Source organism: Nothobranchius furzeri, chromosome 3 (assembly GCF_043380555.1).
Source record: "Nothobranchius furzeri strain GRZ-AD chromosome 3, NfurGRZ-RIMD1, whole genome shotgun sequence".
Classification (NCBI taxonomy): Eukaryota; Metazoa; Chordata; class Actinopteri; order Cyprinodontiformes; family Nothobranchiidae; genus Nothobranchius; species Nothobranchius furzeri.
In genome coordinates, this window is record NC_091743.1 from 76412140 (window position 1) to 76435978 (window position 23839).

The following is a 23839-nucleotide window of genomic DNA, read 5'->3' on the forward strand; positions in this document are numbered from 1 at the left end:
TCACAAACTGCAAAAACAGCAACTTTAAAAGTTCTAATTATGGTTTTCTTATACTCTTTCATTTCACTTTCAAAGTATTACTTTTCACTTATTTAAGAACTGCTGGTGGTACACTTCCTTCCAGCAGTTCTGGTTAATTAAAGTTTCCTCTGTGAGCTGTAGCAACAGCAAAAGAATAAAATAAATAAATACTACTGTATTTTCCGGACTATAAGTCACTCCGGAGTATAAGTGGCACCAGCCACAAAATGTATAATGAAGAACAAAAAATCGTATATAAGTCGCACTGGACTATAGGTCGCATTTTGGGGGGAAATTTTATTATTTTTCTTACAAAATCTGAGACCAAGCATTTCACATTGCAAGACAAGTACCGGTAACAATAACAGAATAAGCAACGCGGGCGCAGCAGCACGCCACGGTCTCCAGCAGAGGATGGCGGTGTTTGAAACCCTCCCAGCGGCACAGGGGAGATCATTCCTGGGTCGGAGTCGCCCGCAGCAGCGCGCCACAGGCTGCAGCAGGTGATAGCGGGGCAGAGGAGCTGAGACCTGGGCCGGATCCAGTGCGCAACGGCGCGCAACATGCTCCAGCAGGTGATGGCTGTGTTTTTTATTCCCAGCAGGGCAGGGGAGCTCATTCCTTGTCCGGAGACGGCCTGCAGCAGCGCGGTATAGCCTACATAAATTGGTATATAAGTTGCTCTGGAGTATAAGTAGCAGGACCGGCCAGACTATGAAAAAAAGTGCAACTTATAGTCCGGAATAAACGGTAATAACGGCACATTTTAAACAACAAAAATATTTACTCTATTCATAGCAGGAGTAACTGTCGGTTAGTGTGAGTAAGTGCGTAGTGAAGCACACAGTTTTAGAACAATTCTTGATTGATTTATTAAACTGAGATCATCACATTGTTTTCTCTTCATGGAGACCTCCAAGCCTCCAAGCAGCATGTTCACTTTTAATTACCACATTATTGTCAGCACAAACAAACACACATAATGTTATAACCAGACTTCTTACCCTGAGGAAGGTATCGAGAGATCCGTTCTCCATGAACTCGGTGATGATCATCACAGGACTGCTCTTGGTGACCACACCTTCCAGATGAATGACGTTAGGATGGTCAAACTGGCCCATGATGCTTGCCTCACTCAGGAAGTCCCGCCTTTGTTTTTCAGTGTAGCCCGACTTCAGAGTTTTTATGGCCACGAACATCTCCCGTTTCCCCGGAAGCTTTAGGTTCCCACTGCACACTTCCCCAAACTCTCCTGTTTGAGAAGTAACAGAAAAATAAAAACAATCCTGTGTGAATTTGCTTCGAGTCATCCACCTTTCCTGCATCTCCTTAAGAATCTGCTTGCTGCATTCCACCCACGTTCCAGTAGATACCTCCATTACCTGCGCCGATGACCTGCTCAATCTTCACGCAGGATATGTCGATCTCCTTGGCGAACTCCCTCACAGCCTCATTTGGGTCCTCATATGTGAACGGATCAATGTAGATCTTCATTCCTGGAGACACTTGTAAGACAGGAAAGGAGCGACTATAATATTTAATTGTTGTAGTCATGCTAACAGTCCTGTGGGCCGGACAGTCAAACGCAGCGAGACACAGTAATAATTCACTCACCTTCCCGTTTCCGCTCTTCTGTGCAATTATCATATGTTTTTTTGAACGACATAAAAGTAATGAAGGTTGGAAAATGGAGGGGGTGGTGTAATTATAAATGGTGGCTATGACAAGTACCTCATGACTACTGTGTGTAGTTGTTCAGTCAGCAAGGACACGGCACCCCCGCCCCTCTTATCTATGATGTAGTGGGCTAATATATACATCATCTCCAGTGAGCCATAGAGCCGTTAACACTCAGGAGAGAAGCCTGGGTCCTATATTAGCATTGCTCAGCTCCACTTCTTGAAATAAATTGCCTGTCTTAAGCCAAGATGCCAGGTAAATTGGCTTAAGGTGGCCTTTAAGTGTTCAGGGACTTAAGTGTCCTGAGTTTTAAAGCCGATTATGCTGCCCGTACTTCCACATCAGGCCTGCGGCTATCCGAACGGATAGTAAACTCATGCCTGGCCTGCTGCAGAGCAGAAAAATCATGCATACAACCTCAAAACCTGGCAGAGTACAGTGTGAAACCGAGCTGCAGAGGAACAGATGGAATAGATCTTACAGGCAACCCCCCCTGCCCACTACTAAAGCTGAAGCACGATCCAAAGACCACCTTCCTTTTAATGGCAAAACACACCATAAACAAGGGCAAAAGCCTTAACAGCGACTGGTGTGGGGACAGGATACATGCAAGACACACCGGCTTCTGATAATAGCTGTGAAACACCCGGCTATTCCCCGGCACACCCGTCACAGCACGGCTGGGTTTCACTGGGAAAGATGCACGGACACAGGAAATAAAGATTTGTTGGACAAAGGGAATAAAAGTGGGCTTATATATTTGGATAGTACAAAAAGTCAGATACCAGCCTTACTCTGGTACTCCATCTACATCGTGACGGGACACAGTAATGGAGCAGCTCCATTCCTTCACAGGCACTTTAGAATATTTTGACAATAGCAAATGCCTGCTGAGCATTAGCTTCCTAATGACCTGCGTGAATACTGACCTGCTTCAAACACAATGGGACGAGTTAACTGTAAAATCTAATGGTGGGAATTTGTCAGTCTTTATAAACTGTAGATGAATCAAAGATAATCATTGGGTTTTTCCACAATGCTCCATTGAAAATTAATGTTCAGGTGGTTGAAACCAGCGTTCAATTTTTTTTTCTCGTGATGAAGGAATTTTTGCAAATATAAACAAAACATTAACATAAAGTTGAAATTCTATTAAAGACTAAATTATGACGATTATTGATTTAAATTTTCTGCAACGAATAAAAGACAACAAAAAGTAACTAACGAAAATCCGATCAGAAAACGGAACTGATGGGAGAACAGCCGAAAAGAACCAATCAGCAAACAGAACAGACAGGATTAGATGACAAAAGAACCAATCAGAGTCCAGAGGTCGCCACTATCTGAATAAGCTTGCTACTGGTGACCACAGACATCCTTTATAAATGTCTGTGCTAGTAACAGTTGAACAAACTATGTCTAAAAGGAGAAAACGTCGTCGGCTAGGTGGAAAATCACCAGATGTGACCATCTGAAAAGTGTTTGCTTGGTGAGAACACCTCTGGGGTTTCCCCTGTTTTTAAAAGTGTTACAGTGGTAGCAGCGGGCGTTGGTGGGGGAGGTGGATGGATTGCTGAAGGCGAACCGAACCTTTGTGGCGCTGCTGTGGCCGATGTTATCAGCGTTCTAACGGTGTTTTTGTGAGGAAAAACATTCAGGCAGCTCACTTTGGTAAATTAGTGCAGGGAAAACTAATAAATACACGTGAAAACATTTCTTATCGTTAGTTTACCTCCTCGCATTTTTTAAATAACACCTTTTAATGTTGGTATGACTCCTGTCATGTTTGCAAATATTACTGCACATGATACACATTTGTTGACTTTAATAATACTGAGAGGCTCAGTTTCAAACTGTCAGTGTGCATGTTGGTATTTTCTATTAATTACTGTTATTAAAACAATTATAAATGTAAAGTTTTATTGATCCAAAGTGTGAAATGTTAATTTTTCATATTTCTTTACTGTGTCAAGTAGGTGTGGTTAACATTTCCTTTAGACATTAAAAATTATTGCATCAGAAGAAAAAGTACATAAACATATATTTTAATCGACTAAATTGGGGCTCAAATTAAAAGGAGTTTTTGTCAAAAGACTAAAACTAAATAAAATGTTTTTGTCAAAACTAATATTTGTTGAAACTCCACTCTGAATGAACAGAATAGAATAAAAACGAAGGATAAAGCGCAGTCCACTGAAGTAAAGCGCTGCTGTGCGGGGCCATAGCCAAGGACAGCAGAGAGCAAGGTGGTCGCCATGGAGACAGCTGTTTGAGGGAAGCTGTGTGAGGGGATGACTGTGTAATGGGTAGTCATGGATACAGGTTTGTCTTTCGCTGAAGAAAAAAAAAACCTTGGATGAGAGTGAGAAGATGTTGATTACTCACTGTGGCCACTGGTGTAGTGCTGCAGTTTGTCTGTATATTCTGAATCACCACGCTCAAAGCCACGCCTCCTGGGGAGAAGACAAAGAACTCTAGCTCCGGTTCAAAGAGGAGGAGGGAGGGGGAAGCGCACAAATCAAACACCTCCAGGTGTTAATTTGCTGAGGACAGATCCGTTACGATCGCACCTTTTTTTTTTTATTGCTAGAAACAAAAAGGCATCCAGCCAGGAATCATGTAACACATATGTTCATCTTTATTTGCAACGTACACCAGTTGGGTCGCTGCATGATTTGTTTGGTTTGGTTAGGAATGAAAACATTTTTCTGTCTCAGCTTAAACTGGGAGCAAATGTTTCTGGTCTACTGTACTGACAAAGAGACTGAGGGAATAAGCCCAAGCATTGATTTTTGTATTGGTAGATCTGAATATGACAGGCTCAACCTTAAATTCTTTGTTTTCTAATTATTACAGAATCCACAGCTGCAAGGACCTTTTGGAGCGCCATTCTGTGGAAAGGATGTGACCAAAAACCCTCCTAGTGATGATGAACTGGTTAGGGTTAGGGCCAACAGCAGTGTCTTAAAACAACCATGGCAGTTCAAGCTAACGCTATTTTATTACCATGAAATTCACATTTTATTTTGGGATAAAATTTGTGTCAAGTCGTGGATGAAATGCTGCAGCTAATTTCTAATGAAAAGAACCTACGTAAATAAAAATATTATGTTGGAGTGAAAGCTTAATGAATAGAAATTGTGCAAATGTTAATAAAATATGTTTTGAAGAACTGCTATAAAAGAATTGTAGACACACCTCAATCTGAATTTGTCTCTGTTGATCCGAGCTGAGGCTCAGAGAGGCGCTAAGAATTAACCATGACCTCTTCCACTTTCCTATTCTGGCTAATGTCCTAAAGGAAAGTGTCGTATTTAACGTGTAAATAAAGTGATTCCTTCTCTGAGAAAACTAGTTTTATTTGGTAGACGCTGATGTTTTTAACAGCTTCCATCTACAGTAAACCTAACCCTAACCCTACTGCAAAAAAAAAAAAAAATACAAATGAAAATAATTTAATAAAAATAACATTTTATTAATTAAAAACATTTAATAAAAAACATCACTAAAAATTAAATTTAATAAATAAATAAACATTTAATAAATACATAAATATAAAAATAAACTAGCTAATTTTCTTTCCTATATTATTGAAGCACAGGAAAATTTATATAGAAAATAAAAGAAACTATTAAAATAATTTAAAACTATAAAAAATATGATTGTTGAAGTCTAAATTTATTTTATTATAATTTTTACTATATTTATATTATCATAAAAAATCACACAAAAGAGACAAACAAGTGATTTTTTTCTTGGTGTGTACATTAAGACTCACTGGATAGTTTAGGTCTTTTAAAGTGTGTTTTTGTTAAATTAGGAAATTCAATGTACTCGAACGGAGCTGCACTGCAAACCTTCTAACACTTTCAACTTTTATGTTTACTTTTTGTCTTTTTTTTCTAGAGAAAATCATTGAAATTCATCAGAAATTATTCTTTCTGAAGCAAAACAGAAAAATTATCTGTTCAAATGAAATTCATGGGCCAGTACTCTACATGCAATTCCACCTAACAGCAACAAAACTACAACGAATAAAGGCTACTTTCCTACCTAGTTTACAGGCTTTTATTTGCTGGAGTTGGACTGATGGCACAAGACTGACTCACCGGTTGCAAACGATGATGATTACAACCACAGCAACGAGGAACACCAGCCCAGCTGCTGCTGAGCCAATGATGAGAGGCAGTTTCTCCTGAATGCTTGTGTTGTATTCCTCTATAAGACACACAACAACCAGATAAACATTACGCCATGCACACACACACACGCACACACACAGCCACGCAGTCATAAGCTGTAACATATGGGAAGGCATCTGAGCCACTGCAATGGGTGACAGACACACATACGGCCGAGTAAACCAGCGAACATCTTGGCATCTTGACTTGCTGCCTCCGACATTTTACAAACCACATCAAATGTGCTCAGATGCTACAGATATGGGCAAATTATCTGTCAGAGAGTGTGTGAAGTAAGGAGAGAGAGTGTGTTTGGACGAGACCCAGACTGATCAGACAGCCAAGAATGAGAAAGAAGCTACTAAATGGAGCAGAAAGAGCGAGATTCCTGTACTGAACACCACAAAAGACAAGCAACTCATCAAAATGTGTCCAGTTAGAGTATAAATACACCAGATTACATTACTTCAGTTTGTTTATACTATAGTTCTCTGTCTTTGCTAGTAAATTATTGCAAACATATAATAATTTAGCTGAAATTGCAACACAATTATATCTTTGGGGTATTTTAATAGATGTAATTTTAAAATAATCTCAATTTTTAGTGAAATTCTTTATTTTTCAAAGTGAGGCAACAGCGTTTGGATAATTTTTCAACCTTTTTCTTTATGCTTGTGTGTTTTCCAAACTATATTTGTCACAAAAGTGGATTTTTCATGTTAAATGATATAAGTGAGTCTTCCTCCAGCGTGTAATAATTCTTTACAGTGAAACCTGTAAACACTCAGCTTCACGTATCCTCAGCTTGTTGAATATTTACACTTATGAGTCTGTCTGGTATGTTGTTTTGCGCTGAGATTTGCGTGTGCAGAGCATCCAGCATGCTGGGAAGAGAGTTCAGAATAATGATGGCCCTTGGCACTGCAGGATGACAGAAATAAGATGCTCAGAGGGGAAAACCCAGGCGCAACGCTAACATTAACCTACTTGACTGATGTTTACTGAAAGTTCCCAGTCGTGGCATGGTAAAACTGCTCAAGCCTACCTCTGGGACAAGCTATTTTGTTGAACTAGAAGCACTTGTGTAACACATGATTATTATAGTTTTATGTATAAAAATAAGGATACATGAGATGATTGGTTTTTACTCAAACTGTTTAAATTTGCCTCCTCATTCTTGCAGCTGTCTGCATGCATATCGCTCTACGTGGTGTGTTGCAAAGCCACGCGTGAAAGGTGATAAGAACTCCGCGTGCTGTAGTGAACGCTGGTTGAATTCTCACCCTCCGTCATGGTCTGGAAGTACAGCTTGCCACTGTAGCGTCCAAACCCAGCTACAGTGCGGGCCCGGACCTGGAATACATAGATGCCTCCTGGCTTGAGGCCGCGGACAACGGCTGTGTTGGTCTGGCTTCTGATGGTGCTGGAGTTGTACTCTGTTTGGTCCTGGGGGCACAAGGACAATGCATCAAATTTAGAATATCATTTTTAAAATGCCAAATTCATAAATTAACACCATGTCACGTAGTAGAACTAGCTAAATGCCACATGGCAGAATTCTGGGGTTTTATGTCCAGAGATTTGGACATCTCACATCTGATTGGCTAACATTGTGACTCTACCACTGGCTCTGTTTGCTCTGTAATGTTGATGTTTTATCTCCACAAATAACAGAAGCCTTGAGGAGTTCTGCTGTGTGGTGGAGTTGCTAATGCTAATGGTTAGCTTCTACTAGCTGAGACGTTCGCAGCTGTTTCCTGGACTAAACCAACAACAGCCTTCCCCGTCGTGAGCCAAGATGGGTGAGTCCATGAATGTTAGTGACAGTGTGACATAGATCTGTCAGGATTTTCTAATCCTAGAGTTTCACTGTCTGTTTTCTAATGCAGCTAATGCAGGAGATAGGTGTAGGAGGCTATTTTCATGTTCAGCCTGCATGAAACACTCACAGTGACTGATTATATTCAGAAATAATAATTTAAATATGTTTTTTTCTGTGTTCCACACCTTTAAAGTTATGCAAAAAAGTTATTAAGAATTTAAACAATTGTTTTAAACTCTTTTCTGCGTTTTTTGAGCCACAAGCTTCATGGGATAACCCTCTGTAGCCACCTTCTGGCCAGGAACTGGAGTTCACAACTTTTGTGGTTTGAGTAGCTTTACTAGTGTGAGATCCTTATCTGCTTTATGACAATGGCTGTTTACTGTGTAACTACTATAAATACCAGTGGTTAGCTTTTTTTCAGTTTGCTAACCATCAATAAAATGCACAAGAAAAAAAAAGAGTTTTGCTCCTTTGTTGGCATCACGGTGGAGCCAGGAAGTAAATGTAAGAAAGTAATGTCTTTGGAGGCAGAGTAAAGAATTAAAACCAGCATAAACATTGGTTCAGCTTACAATCGTCTGAGGGACCTGAAGGAGGCTATGAAGTCACGGACTGATGGTGACCTAGCTTTGTTGCTACAGGATTTAAAAGTAATTGGTTTTTTTTTGTCTAACAGTGTGGATCCTTTTACTTTGTGGCTTATTTAGTATTAGTTGGCTTGAGTTAGCCTGTTAGTGTTAGCTCATGGTTCGCACTCGCAAGAGCAATTGTAATTCCACTTTCAACCAGCAGGGGGAGAAACAAGAAACTTAAATGTTACTTCACAATGATGAAAAAATAGGCGCAAATGCTATTTGACAAACCAGCTGTGATACGTCTGAAGTCACATTTATGGTTGATGAAGACCACAATAAGCTGCCATCTAGCAGCTGCTGTTAAGAAGGTAGATTTGGTGGCAGTTTCAGGTCAGGCGGCTCCCGAGTCACGTCTTGTGAGTTGTATTTCACTGCCATGCTTTTCTTCTCCAGACTGTTGACAGATTTGAGCTCCAACACCAGGGGTTTTTTAGCTGCTTCCTCCTCAGCACACACTTCTGAGTCACAACAGGGGCTGGGACAATTGTTTTGACAGCTCTCTGCAGCAGTGTCAGTGAAGGGAATTATAGTCAAAAGAGGGATAACACAGCTTTTAGATGAAAGTATGACAAACTGTGTTTATCTGCATTTGCTTATGGGTGTGTTTCCAATCAGTTGGTGTGTTTGAATAAATGCATATTTATGACTGCAAGTCTTTTTTTGTGAGAAAGTTTGCTGATTTAGTGGCGCTTGCCCCTTATAAACTATTTTTACATCAGTCAGCATAGCATTGTTTCAACCACAAGTCTCTGCACATCCATCCCCAGTGGCCCTACTGCATGGCTGAGTGTGGTTTTCTTTCCCAGTGACTGACCGTGATTGTAATAGGACAAGAGTGAGCAGAGGTTCTTAGCAATATTCAGAAGCTACATGCCTGCCAGGACCTGCTGCAATGCAAACGGGCGTGAGGAGATTCTGAATTAGCATGCATAACAAAAAAGGGGCTCAATATTTGCTCTTAACGTACGATTTATTTAGTCTAATATGAAGACACAGAAATGCATTTACGAGGATTATTAAAGAGTTTGTGCACTGTTAGGTCAGTGTGCATGATGTGTGTACCTTTTCATAATACTGTAGTTCATAGTCTAAGATGACTCCATTAGGCTGGTCTGGCTGGGACCAGGAGAGGGTGATGCTGTCCACGGTGCGACTGACCTGGTGCATGATGGATACTGTGGATGGAGCTGTGAAGAGACAAAAAGTCACCCACAAAGCAAATAAATCACACTCAACCTCGCTGTCATGCTTTTTCCTTCTTCTCACAACTAAACACCAGCTTCTGCAAAGATGTAACCCTGTAAAAAATCTGCACTGTATAATATTCTGTTAACCTCCTGTTAGAGTGTCATGGCCAGACATGCAGAGCAGGCGGCGAGTCCCAACACAGGCTAAAGCACATAAGCAGCCTCACAGGACTTCCCAACATAAGCGGTGACTTTGATGTGATTAATTTATGCTTGTCATGCTGTTGATAACAGACCACTTTCTACAAATTACTCGATTAAAAATCACCACACCACCATGTAATACATGAAGAAAAGTGGATTTTGTCATGCACGTGAGCAAAACAAATAGAAAAAATGACAAACTGCTCAACAGCACCTTTTATTCCCTCTAAGTACTCTGCATTTGTATTTCATCACGTATTTCTTTGGTAGTGTTGCTGATGACATGGAAAATAAAAAATAATCAATTGCAAAATGTTCAAAATTGTATTGTTTTGAAAACAAGATTGTTAAAAAATTGCATTCATGTAAAAAGTTGCACAAATTATGAATAATGTAATTTATTTACAAATATTTTTCATTTATTATTGTACAAATTATTGTTTTTGTGAAGAGATAAGATAAAATTAGCTTTTTAAAATTTATTATGAGGTAATACAATATTTTTCATCTAATCAGATCAGAGACCCTACTCACAAAACAAGCCTTTTGTTGAGTGTCTCTGTATTTATTCATTTACGTTTGAAAAATAATTGTGTTTTCCTTTTTTTTGAACACACAAAAACAAAGCTCAGACATAAACTTAATGACTCGTTGCAGCATGGGTGGTCTACTCTAGAATTACATAGCCCAGTGACCTTAAATATTGTCAGGTCAGAGGGAGGCGTGATCACCTCACGTTGTCTGGCGTCCATTATGATTAGTTCAGGGTGCCACAGGTCAGCCTACAGCTAAGAGAGGCTGAGGATGAAAAGCGCCGTGTAGGAAGCTTGGTGAGGCCTGCAGGCCTCAGTGTATCAGCCTCTGTGTGAATGAAAGGGTGGAGGTGTCAGAGAGGGAGGGGCGCCACGCAAGATTTATGTATGCCGAGCCCCATGCGCGCACGCACGCACGCACGCACGCACGCACGCACGCACACACACACACACACACACACACACACACACACTGGCTCCCCTGAGTCCAAGCGATAAAGTAGGAAGTCTCTCCCTCGGCACATGTTCTCTGTTGAAAATCCATTGACTGGAAGACTGGAACCGCCACGCCTCTGTAATATAAGGTTATACGGTTGCATGTGTGTGTTCTGTTTGTATTCTTTATGAATAACTTTATTAAATACTATGTCAAACTTTTGCTACAACTGTTGTTCCAGAATCAAAGTCACTCCAGTGACTCAGCTTACGCTGCACACTTTGATTTAGCAGATGATTGCACACCCTCTCTTCCCAAAAAAGGAACAACAATAATTACAATGCTTCAAATTGGAAGTGGAGGGGAAATGACTTTATTGCTTTGTGCATCAATGGGATGGTAACACTTTGAGTTCTATATTTTATCTCTGAGAACCACTGTCACTGTGATACTCTGTAGTTCTGTAAAGCATCTGCACCGTGCCCCTGTCCTGGAGTTAGAGGCACAACAACATGTACAGTATCCAGTCAAGACACCCGCCTTAGGAATCTCCTCCATCCTAAAGTACTCACCAGTTTGTTTGCCGTCACAAGAAGACAGCCTAATAAGGCTAACAGGAGGAACTCACGAGTATCCCGTTACAGATGTGCATATATTCAAGACTGCCACATGGTCCTTTCCCTGCATAACATTTCCATTAAACACACGGCACAGCCATGCCTGATCCCACACCAGAGAAGCAAAGGCAGCTCATGTAGTCATGTACAAAGGATGGACACATGCCAACGTGCAAAGCTGTTGGAGGAGAACATTGTGGTTTCCCTTTTGTTGAAGGACAACCTCCAGACAGCTAGAGTGGCAGTCGCCATGTCTGGCTTCAGGAATCCAATAAAGGCAAACTGAGATTAAATCAGACCAGGACATGACTGTTTGAGGTAAATACTACATGTACACATGGCATGTTGAAAAATTTGGCTTATAGAGAAAAAACTAAACCAAATGAAGATGTTTGACATAGAAACCCAGCTGGGCTGTGTGTATTTCAAGTGAATTCAGCACATGTATTTCATGCTAAGCTGATGTACTACCAGTTGCCCGTGGAATGCAGAGGTATGCCAAGTCAATAAGCCCTACAGCACTGATCCACACATGAAAACCATTTTTGTACGTCTAATTTATGTACTCCATTTCCACAAGTCTCCACTGTACTTCAAATCTTCACGAGTTGCTTTTTCTTCCACAACTCAATCTATAATTTCAAAGGTAAAGTAAATACTTGGTTTCCATTGTATAAGCACCAGTCATTGAATTATGCCACTAAACGCATGTTGCAGTCGTTTCGAGCCATTTTCTGTGTTGATGCAATGATTATTTCTAAATTATGTGGATTGCACTCCATTACATGCAATTACAAATTAAAAACAATGGTTTGAGCTCTCATTATTTACACAAAGCGAACCAATTCTACTGTTTATCAAGCGGGATCACTTTCTTCAACAGTGTAATTTATTGTTTTGCGATTTTGGGTGCTTTTTGAACTAATGAAGCTGTTATAAATACAAGAACAGACGTTATAAATTCTAGTAATTAAATGTGATGGATGGACTTTGGGAGTATTATGTTGGGGCATTTATAATTTACCCAAACTCTATTTTTTCAGAGGAATATTTTTTGATGAATTGAAAGCGAATATTAAAAAAAAAAATAAGAGTATGCATATCAATTATTGGTAGCCCTTTACAATAAGGATCCCTTTATTAACATTACTCAGTGCATTATTAAGAATTACTAAACTAATAAATAAAGTGTCCTAACCTTAAGAACACTTTATATTTAACAATATTGGATATGTTAAGAAAAGGGATCATTTGTTTGCTAATGCTTAATAATGCACTAAATAATGTTAATAAAGGGACCATTATCTTAAAGTGTTACCCAACTATGTCCATGTACTTTTTGTATTTGTACCAATATTTTGTATTTGTATTTCCACAATATCAAACCAAATAATAAATACAGTGGGGCACGATGGGTTTATTATGCTACCTAATTATGACTGCATAGGCTGTCTCAGCTGTTGTTAGGTAATTGGGTTTCAAACCTTACACTGAAACAACTATTCAGCACATATTATAGAATAACCAGGCCAAACGAGAACATTCTCTGTAAAGTATGTTTTACGCTTTATCTGTAAACCTAGTATCTTCCATAATAAATTAAACAAACATTAAGTAAGAATACTGCAGAAATAATAGCAAATGTCTAATGTCTCTATCAGTCAGCTGAGGGGGTTGTCAGTTTTACTCCTTTCAAAATGATCAAAGAGGGACAAAGTCTTTCTTTACAACCTGTAAGCTTGCAAGGTTGCTGAATCTGCAGTGAGCTAACGCTGCAGTGCCAACATACTCTCCAAAGAACCAAAGCCAGTAAACAGGAGTGACCCAGAAGTTATTTCTTGTATCCCTAACGCCTACTGCACACTGGAAGCAAAAGCGCAGAGGAACGGCAGTGTAACGGTTTACTCGTGACAACCACTGCACTGAAGTACACACCGGGAGAGTCTCAGCAGCTAAGCGGCTTCTCTGCCATGCTCCTCGCTTGACTCGCAAGACCACACGATCCCTCGACACTTCAGGTCACGATTTGTTTATGCAATCCGCCATTAAACCAAAAAGAAGTAAATGACATTTGATGTTGTTTCTCCCCACTGCCAGGACTAAAGCCATGAAAAACACTGCTGCACTTCCGGAATGGTGCTGTGAGTAAAATAGCCGTTAGGTCACATGTGGTTGTGGTTGGTTCATGAAATTGCATCAATGCAATACTTTTATTTTGAAAATTACCAAGGGTTTTACACTGAAACTGTGTGTAATTTCCTGTCAAGCTCTATGACGATTGCAGTAACTGATGCATCCCAGAATCGAGTCGCGGAAAAAATCGAACTTGATCCTATCTTTAGCAGCGCGCCGCTTCTGAAGATTGTCGTGTTGCTGCTGGTTTGTTACACTTCATAGGCTATAATGAAGTGCTGCTGTTTCGCTGCCGTTCCACTTCACTTTTGCTTCCAGTGTGATGTAGGGGTTAGAAACCACAACATCTTTTTTTACTCTAATATCGGGTGAAGAGGCTAGATGCTAACATTGAGCTAACAATGCTAACGGTGAATCGAAGCAGTCTAATATTGCCTCAAGCTGCAGTTTAAATTACCAGCAACTGGATATTACAGTGAAATGTGTGTGTGAAGTGAAAAATGAGTCAGTTGTAATGTTCCTTTAATGAGTTGTTCAGAACTATAACAGCAGGATGGCAAACAACCACGCTCTTTCTAATGCTGGTGGCATATTACCATAATAAGTGTAGTAAGTGCTCACTATGTAAAAGAGTGCTATCACCAGATATAATAATGTATTCATCTACTTATCTGTGACTGTGTCAATAGGGGTGAGAAAATCTTTTAGTTTATAAAAATGGACTGCAGCACCCACATTTGACCACTGGACACACATCATTTAAAGAGTTTTTTTTTTAAAGGGGGGGGGGGGGGGGATGACTTCCTTGACTAATTAAGTTCAGAGCCGATTCATTGGGACACACTTCTACCACCACATGCACAAGACTGAGGCTTTTATCCTTCCAATAAGGTAAATCTCTACTCGTATTATGTTACACTCTTACCGGGATTTTTACTCTCTTTGAAAATCTCCTCGGCTTCTACAGGTTGACCTCTTTTAATAAGGAGTGCTATGAAGATGATGGGCATCTTCATTAGGCAGAGAAGATGAAGAGAGACTATAGAGGATGACTGGCAGCAGAAAAAGCTCTTTCAAAGGATTTCCTGTTTATAAAAAAGACTCAGAAATGAAGAGACTTCACAGTGATCCACTGCTTCGTGTCGGTTGTCCTGAGACATGCAGTAGTGCTGGTGAAGAAATCAGTGTTTAAAATAAATGATTACCATCAACATCATCTAGTGTCCTGAAGTCTTACAAACAAGACAGCACGGAAGAAAGGTGGAAGCCCTACAACATTTTTCAGCACACAGATCCCATGCTTCAGAGGAAAAATGTTTAAAGCCTTTTATCTGCATCTTTCCTACAACCCACTGTGTCTCCAACCATGTGGCTCTGATTTGATTAGACGTTCTGGTACAGAGAGCAATGCTATGATTTGGCGAAGATGGGGGGAGGTTGCGAGAACAGGTCAGGACTCGTAAATCCCTTTTCCTTTTCATTGTAAAAATCAGTTTTCCCGCAGAGCAATCTCTCCCAGAGGAGCTGAACCAGCTGGCCCTACACCAGGCTAGCTGCCTCTGCTCCGCTCCATCCCACTGCCGTCCATTTATGAGCTGCAGATCCAGACTTCTTAAAGGAGAGGCCCATATTTGCATGCACTTTTAGCAAGCTGGAAGCCTGTCCTGCTTCCCCAGCTGCAAAGGATTGTGGGTTTTACATCTATAAAGATTTTCCAATGTAGTAAAGCTACTAAAGTGAGATTTTAGTTCATCAAGCTTTAAACCATCTGCATTGGAAAAGACTCGTGGCTATGATGTAGTCGTACACACAACACGGGCTAATTCTAAAATTGGCTCTTTAAGGGTTTAAATCTAGGCCAAGCTGTCAAAACTGTGGGAGAAATAAATATTACTATATAAGGGGAAAATATGGCAGAGGAAATGAGAGCGATGCGTTAAATCAAAATAATTCTACTTTCTACTAAATGATTTTATGTATTTTTTGCTGGTAGACCTGAAAAGAAAATCCACAGCTATCAATTACTGTCACATAAAATAATAAAACATACAAAAAAAAAAAAAAACCCATATATGGTTTACTATAAAAATGACACATTTTTGCTCATTTGTTAATTATGTAGCTTTTAAAAATATGCAGTGAAAGGATTAATAAGGAGATATTGTTGTCCATTTTGTCATCTCATGCTTAAAATGTGACTCAATTAGGCCAAAAATATGCACTTCAGACAAAGTAAAACTGCAGATTTATATGGGTACTTCAGTCTCTCCGGTACAATCAGGACCGAATGGACAGCATTTGAGCTGGCTGCAGCAGCAACGAAGGCTTTGATGCACGCAGCTTTGGTCAGAACTGTTGTTTAATCAGCAGGAAGCATATCAGGATTTACACGAGCTCCAAATGGGCAAGAAGAAAAACTCCACAAACCACAGGATTCATGTCAATGTTATTCACAGTTGGAAAGGCCGGTGGAAAGGCGGCCTTCGTTGTTGCTCTGTTTTTTAGAAGAGGGAGAGAGAGAAGGAGGGAGAGAGAGAGAGAGAATGAGAGCCATAGATAGAACGAGATTAGCTAAAATAGTATACATATCGCAGCTAGATTGCAATAAACCCATCCATAAATTGCCTAAATGCAATTTAGAGCACAAACATGATGAGTGACCAACAACAGGGACACAGCAAAAGGATATTACAATCTGAGTGTTGATTTTACTGGTTTTATAGACAGGAAGACACAAGAGTGTAGGACACAATTATGTTTCCTCATGAGAATCGTGTCTGCCTGAAGGGAAGCGTTTATATTTAGAATAAAGCACATGGGTTGGGGTGGGAGGGTTTATTTAAGCCTGAATTGGTTTGATTAATAGAAAAAAAGATAAAGGGAAAAGCGTTAAACCTCCATGACCTTTACAGCAATCTGCATAATTCATGTGTTCTGCATGCAGAGACACTAGTGTGCTTTCTTCATTATCTTCTATCTACAGAGCAATACGCACAAGCTGCACCTTTTTGTTTGGATCAAACATAGTCAGCCTTGTAGTTAATTGCACAAATGAGTGGTGGTGCACCACTAGTGACCAGTGGTGAAGTAACATTTAGTTCAGCTTGGCTTTTTAGTAGGGATGCTCAAATATCGGCTTTTTAACTTATATCAGCTATCCCGATTTCGTCGTCTTCATTTCCAACACTGATATAAACCAATACCAAAATGAGCTGTGTCCCCACTTCTGAAAAAAGCAAAACAAACATTTTAGGTTACTAACATCACCTTTCTCCTATCATGCTTAAGTTTTAAACATTTTCTGTGATGAATACTTCTTTTTAAGTCAGTAATAGGAAAAGTGGCATATTTATTTTGTTTCCAACAGCAGCTGAATCTCATCCTCCCTAAGCGGGTTGTTAAGACCTGTGGTGATAAAACATTTATAACGACACCTAGATAAGAAAAGCAAGCCTTGGATAAGGATTCTTGTGCATGTTTTAGTTGTTTGTTAGCTGTGTAGCTACACAAATAAACTCAAATTTTTACATTTTGAAACAATATGTGTATAATATGCAAAAGGTGGGCCATTAAAGGAGTAAAAACCGATACCAATATTTTCCCATGTTACATTTTAATGCAAATGTCAGCCAATGCTAATGATAGATTAATTATATTGGACATCTCCACTTTTTGCCCTTATATGGAAGTCCATTTGTTCCGTATGAAACTTCTTCAATAACTGGGATTATACATAGGATTATAAAAGGTCATCTTTGGCTACAACAGGCGTGTCTCCAATGTTGGAACTTCAGGGTCATTTCTTGGAGGGGGAAGTGTCTCCATACCAATTGAGCCCTTTCAGGACCTGCACAGATGTCAGCCTATTGCAACTGCTTCAGCAGTGAGTGATGTCACTGATCAGCTCCATGGTAAAGTTAAAAGTTTTATTCTGTTGAAGTACAGCGGTTTAATGCATTTGGGGGACCGGGAGAGCAGCTGTGTGATGTAAAATGTGGCATTCAATGTCCAGAAGAAGCGTTGTTTTTTACAGTGCTCTGAGACCACATAGCCCTGTGGACTAGGTCATGGTGGGGGGATTTCTGCTGCGTTTTTCAGTGTTGGAAGTTTAGTAATGGTGATATTAAAGCAACACGAATGGAGCTTATTCCCTTGTGCTTCCTTTCTGCTTCTCAAGCAACTATTTTAAGTTTACTAATGCCAGTTGTTTTGGACGACGTCTGCTGATGTAACGTCCTACTGAGTTGCTAAGTGGAGTTATCTATAGCTACGTTGACATGGGCACAACATCAATTTGAAGGAATGTTCTACCACAGTGGTTTCCTACTGGGGGGGAGGGGGCAGACGTGGCCCGCGGACCACCATTTGCGGACCACTGTAATAGAACATTCCTTCCAATTGGTTGTGCCCATGTAAACGTAGCTATGGATAACTCCACTTTGCAGTCACCCTCGAAGGAAGACTCGTCTTTCAGTGGAAATTTGATGGTAACAGAAACAGAAAAAGGTCACAAAGGGAAGTAGTTGATAGAGACAAGAAAGCGAGCAAGTCTGTATTTTTTGCAAATTCATCAGCTGAATTCATGAGGTTGATTCATTAAAGTTTATAGAAAAAATTATAAATAAAATAAACAGCCCTTGAATATACCGAGTAAATAAAAGACTACATAAAAACAGAGTCACTTATTTCTGTGCACTAATGCACTTTACAAAACTGTATTGTGTACACAACACACAAAGCCAAAAGATCATGGCCTTTTAACCTGAATTCATTGGCAAGCAATGTGCATTTCTCTGTTGCACAAGGGCGAACCTGCAAATCTCCATGCAACTGACGGAGTGAGAGGAAGCACATGGGTAATAAATGATATATGAACCAGAACAATTAGTTAAGTAATTCTGACAGATATGTTCTAAGTCTCTTCAGGGGAGTCTTAATTAAATTCATACTCGATGCATAGGTTATTTAAAATCCTCTAATGAACCTCTGGGCCCACCCGGTGGACTGCTTAGGCCCGGTTCATGCAGCAGGATTTTCAGACAATTGTCAATACATGAGATACCAAACACATAAAGTCAGGGAGTGCAGGGAGGCATTGGGTCCCATTTTTTCAAAGTCTTTGGTCTGACCCGACCACAAATCGAACCCTGACCTCCCAGTCTCAGAGCGGACACTCTACCACTAGGCCACTGAGAATCCTAGAATCTTGTGATTAAACATCCAAAGACCAAGCAGGTTGATATTCTATATTTATATAGAATATCGCAGCTTATGAGTCATAAGTAAAGGTAATATATAAAGCTTAAATGCAACAATATTTACCCCCTACACAGCCAAAACACACATAGATGGAAAATCTGATAAAATTGCACTTTTCAGACACATCCTTAAGATTGTGGGGGGATCGGGTCAAAATCCGGCATAATCATCTCGTCTTTATTAACAATTTGCTGAGTATCAACAGCATCATGACACATGTGTATCTGGCTGATTTCCGGAGCATCCTTCTCTAAAGGCTCTGTCAGGAGCCTGCGGAGGCCTCCTGTCCGTCTGCCTGGCTGACCCACACTGGCACACACCATATGTGCCTATCTCATTGCCTTCTGTCACAGCCACGCTGGAACCATGCTCACCAGTGACGCCTACCTTGATCACTCTCTTTCAGCCTACATCTTTGTCATTCTTCTGCATTCGGCACAACACTGCTAATTATTGCCTACATGTCTTTGATGATATTTGGGTTGCCATATTTCATGAATAAAAATAAAGGACACCACTTTTCCTGTATTCATTCAATGCATATTTTCTAATTTAAAACAATGTGAAGCAATCCAAATTAAGATCGGTGTAACAGCATGGTCTTGATTGACAGAATAAAACGTATAATATTGTAGGAAACCGGTGCACAAAACTAAACACATTAAAGTTTTTAATTACTTATTTCACTATCTTTAAGTCAAGTAAGCAGCCGTATTTGCTTACAGCTATACATTCTGGCAGCCTTCCCTGGCTTAACACCAGCACTTTTCACACTTAGCTCCGACAGAGCAGCAACGTCCCCGGTAGCCTGGTTACAGCAAACCTGAGCAATCTGGGCAAAAATTAAGTCATAAATCTCATCTGGACCTTATGAAAAGACTGCACCTGATTACACCCCCCATCATCCGCATAATGAGGCTCACATCCACAATTGCCCGGATCATCTGATGGAAGAAAAACAATTCAGGGTCTCAGCTATTTGATAGCTTTACCAGCAGCTCACCTTGAGTGGATAAAATTCCCAAACAAATACGTCCTCTGAAATCCAATATATTAAAGCACTATAGAAGGCAAGACTGCATGTGCTGAGATCAAATTTATCAGCTGTGCACGGCTGAATCCCCCCAGAGTTTATTTATTGCATTCGGGTAGAGGATGATCTCCATTGTGTGTCCTGAAATTGATGATATAGCAGCTCTGCGGTAAGCCAGAGAATAACTTATGGTCTTTGCTATCAGTGTTGGAGTATTCACTATTTTAGGAACCCTGCTGTGTACAGCAGCTGTATGCAGTCTAAAGAAAGCCATACACTATATCAAATATAGCAACGACAGCCCTGGTGTGATTAACATAGAGCTTTGTTGTTGTGCTGTTAACGACAGCCCAAACACGCCTGGCTGGATGTCGACCTGGAATCAAACAATTCATGGGTGTGCAAATATTTTATTTATGTGCTAATTTATGTGCAAAGTGTGCTTTTCATTGCTTTTCTAACCTGTCAGATTAGTCCTAATAAATCTCTTGGAACTAAATTATTCACTTCATCTAAGATGCCACATGTTTTAATAAACTTCTCAGTGGCTGAAAGGTGTTGAACATTCGTTAAGTCATGCTTTGCAAGGCATACTCTGGAGAGAAAAAGCCTAGAAGTGCCTGTATCAGTCAGGATCTGGAGTCTTTTTTCCTGATATCTGGACATCTCTCCTCTGATTGGATAACAACAACACGACTCTGCCACTGTCCCTCTTAAGCCGGGTGTACACAGTGCGACTTTTTCACTTTTTTGAGCCGATTTTCCAGTCGTGCGAGAATCCACGACATCGGGGCGAGTTTTGCGCCGAGCGGTCGTGTAGTGTACAGGGGGTTACGAGAGGTGATTAACACCATGTGACCAGCTGCCGATCAGCAGTCGTGAGGTCGCACGGACTTCTGGCGTGTTTAATATTTCGCTCGTCCCTCGTGAGGGTATCGCACTGTTGAAGCGACGCTGTGAGCAGCTGCGACCCAAAATGTATCAGAACCGCTCACGGCGCATGCGCAATCCTGCATCAACACCGCTCGCTCGCTATGTCCCTAATAACACACGCTGTTCATTTTTGTTTCTACACGTTTTTTTACTCACAAAGATTGTCAAGAAAGCGTGTTTGTCGTGTTCATGTCAAATTAAACTGATCACCAAACACAGATTTACTTTCTTTATTTCGTTTTCCTCATCCAACCCCCATAAATCCCTGTGTGTCCTCCTGCAGCACTCCCGAAGGACAACAGGCAAAACAAGACAAAAAAGTCTGAAGTGTTGTGTAAAAACTGCTATTTTTAGCATATTTTTAGGTCCGACGTGTTGCTACCAGACGTACAGTGTGAGCAGTCAGGTCGCATCCGAGAACTGGGTCATACAGTGTGAGCACATGACTCGTGAGATCTGCCCTGCGAGGAAGTCGTACAGTTTGAGTTGAAGCTGAGTGCTACGAGTGAAAAAGTTGCACAGTGTCCGCCCGGCTTTAGCCAATAGCAATGGCAGGTTTAAATTCAAATGCAGAGCAGAGTTTTTACTTGAAGAGGGTGCAACACTGACAGCTTCAGGTAGAATATTACATTTTTAACTAAGATGCACTAAAATGCCTAACTATTGACTGCACGTGTCTACACCACGATTAGACATACATTTATAGTTTATGAGCAAAAAAAGGTGATTTGGGGGTGACTTGCTCTTTAAGCGATAGTGTGACGTAAATCTGTCAGGATTTTCTGAGCCGAATGATTTTCCATCTATCAGACGCTATTACAGGAAATAGGTGTAGGAGACTATTTTCAGCCTGCACGACAAACTCTGGGTGGCCAGTTTTAATCAGGAATAAAATGTAAAAATGTGGTTCTGTGTTCCACACCTTTAATGTGTTCGATAATGAATCTAAATTATAAAAAGTACGTCAGCCACAGAAATGAGGATCTCTGAAAATGTGTTCAATGGTAAATTACCTTCTAGGGTTCTACAACCCCCCAAGGCGCTTTACAACACCTGCACACACATACTCACAATGGTAAGTTAATATTTTCTTAATGTTTTTGAAATAGTCATAATAATAATAATAATAATAACAAGTAAGCAAACATGGTCTTTAAAACTTAGAAATAGGACCTTAAAGAGGAATGAGGGCTTTCCACAAAAAGCACAATAATTCATTCATGACTTCCAAAGACGAGTCTTTTGTCTGCATTTATTTTTTTTAAACTTCAAGAGCAAATGTCTTGTATTTCCATCTTGTCAGTGGAGCCTGTAGCCTTTTTAAAATGTAAACAAAGGTTTCTAACTCTAAGTTTTAGATATGAGTAATAACTAGGATTAATAAGCATTTAGCAATGAGCTTTATCAGCAGACATGATCTGATATGTTTAGGTAAAAATCTTCATTAATGTGTATTTTTTTCCAGACAAAGTACACAAAGACAGACATATATAATTGCATTCTCATCACCCTTATTTTCTTTGTCTTCCATGTTATTTTATCAGTTGTAAAACCATGAAAATATAACAATTCAAAAACTGGCTTGTGTCATTTGAAATCAGTGCAAGGCTATATTTAAATCTGGTTCAATCAGCTGCACTTTCCTACAATGTATTCATAACAAATCCTGGCCGAAAACCACTTGTATCGTTATGCTCACCTGTCAGAAACGTGGAGAAACGCCAGACAGCCTAAGATTTGGATCCTTAGTCTGTGACATTAAGCTCGAAACTCTGTCTCACACCTTAAGCTAGTTTAACATCTTACAAGAGTAACGTTTTAAAGACATGCGAGGGCTGACATGTGAGTAATACTCTCAGAAATGGTTGGAGACACTTTTCAAGAGCTCTGCGTCATTTAAGGAGCATGCTGCAAGTTTAGAAGAATTAGTCACACGCCTAAAATGATCTCCAACACCTCCCGGGCCGGCATTTTCTTTTCTGTGTGACATTACAGTGTGAAATCAAGTGCTACATTTCTGAGGCAATCACATCCTTCATCACAGAGAAACTGTTGGCCACCACCTACAGAGAGAGAGCCTGTGGTGATTAAAGTGTGAGAAGTTTTGCTCACCTTCTCTCCCTTCTTACCAGCCCTCACACCAACAAGTCACAGCCGAGGAGACTAGAAACGGGACATGCTTTCACGCCACTCTCTTGAAATTCACAGATTCGTTTGTTGCTTTCATATAACTCTTGAGCTCGAAGCCAGAAGCCAGATTACAAGGGGGCTGATTAACACATCTGCATGGAGGTTCTCATAGATTCTGGTTGCTTTGTTTTTCTCGTTGTCATGCTGTCATTCTCACTGAGAGAAAGAAGCACATCGGTGCCTGCAGTAATTAGGGATGACACGATGTTTATATAACCTCCGAGCTTCACAAACCAGATGGAATCACTGGCTCCCGGTTCCTACGACCCCAGCCCTGTAACGCTGTGGATCGCAAAACTCCAATCCCGTTCCAAAAGTTAGCAGGGTACAGGGTAACGAGGGGAGGTGGGAACAGTGAGAGGGGGCAAGCAAGAGTTGAGCTCTTTTCACAGCTCGCTCTGACGGGAGCTATTGCTGCCTAATCCAAAGTGACGGACACTTCAGTGGAGGGCGCGCAGAGCCGCCCAATTTCCGCCGGGACCCCTCAGCAGGAGCGAGCAGAGAAGCCAAGGGTTGGGGTGGCAGGCGTATTGTTGCCAAGTAAGTATGAGTGGGCTGGGGGCCTCATTACAACGCTTAACTGCACTCACAGGCCCTCATTAACCCACCACACCAGTGACTCAAATCAAAACAGACAATAAAAAGAGGTCAGTGCGTGAATAAAAGGGTCCATTTTGGTCCCTGCATTGTTACTGAATATTTTATGGCATTTGGAAACAAACACATCTCAGTGAACATTGAAATTCGGAACATTGTGTCTGTTTAAGTGAGGGAATCCTCTCTCGCAGCTGGTTTCATGCAGATGACAGTAGATAAAGGACATGGATGTTCACCCTGTTTCAGACCGGAGCAATTCTTCATCGCGTGCCTTCACGAAGAAAGAATCCATCTGCAGTCGACCCAAAATGAGCTTAAATAAACGCTGATTAGCATAAGCTTCTGTGCGTACCATGTAGCCTTAAGTAGTCACAA

At 40.5% G+C, this 23839-nt stretch overlaps 1 protein-coding gene across 4 annotated transcripts in view; it reads right to left on the minus strand.

Annotated features, from left to right (window-relative positions):
* The window catches only part of ephb2b (eph receptor B2b), a 168672-nt gene that overhangs the window by 15969 nt on the left and 128864 nt on the right, over positions 1–23839 (minus strand). Inside the window, exons 6-11 of one of the 4 annotated variants that reach the window (XM_054732884.2) lie at positions 9405–9529; positions 7166–7328; positions 5811–5919; positions 4087–4151; positions 1404–1517; positions 1026–1273 (exon numbers count right to left, since the gene is read on the minus strand). In XM_054732884.2, the coding sequence (XP_054588859.1) occupies positions 1026–1273; positions 1404–1517; positions 4087–4151; positions 5811–5919; positions 7166–7328; positions 9405–9529 (824 nt within the window). Of the gene's footprint in view, positions 1–1025; positions 1274–1403; positions 1527–4086; positions 4155–5810; positions 5920–7165; positions 7329–9404; positions 9530–23839 lie in introns of all 4 variants that reach the window. The other 3 variants (XM_054732876.2, XM_054732879.2, XM_054732871.2) reach the window with 3 other exon arrangements.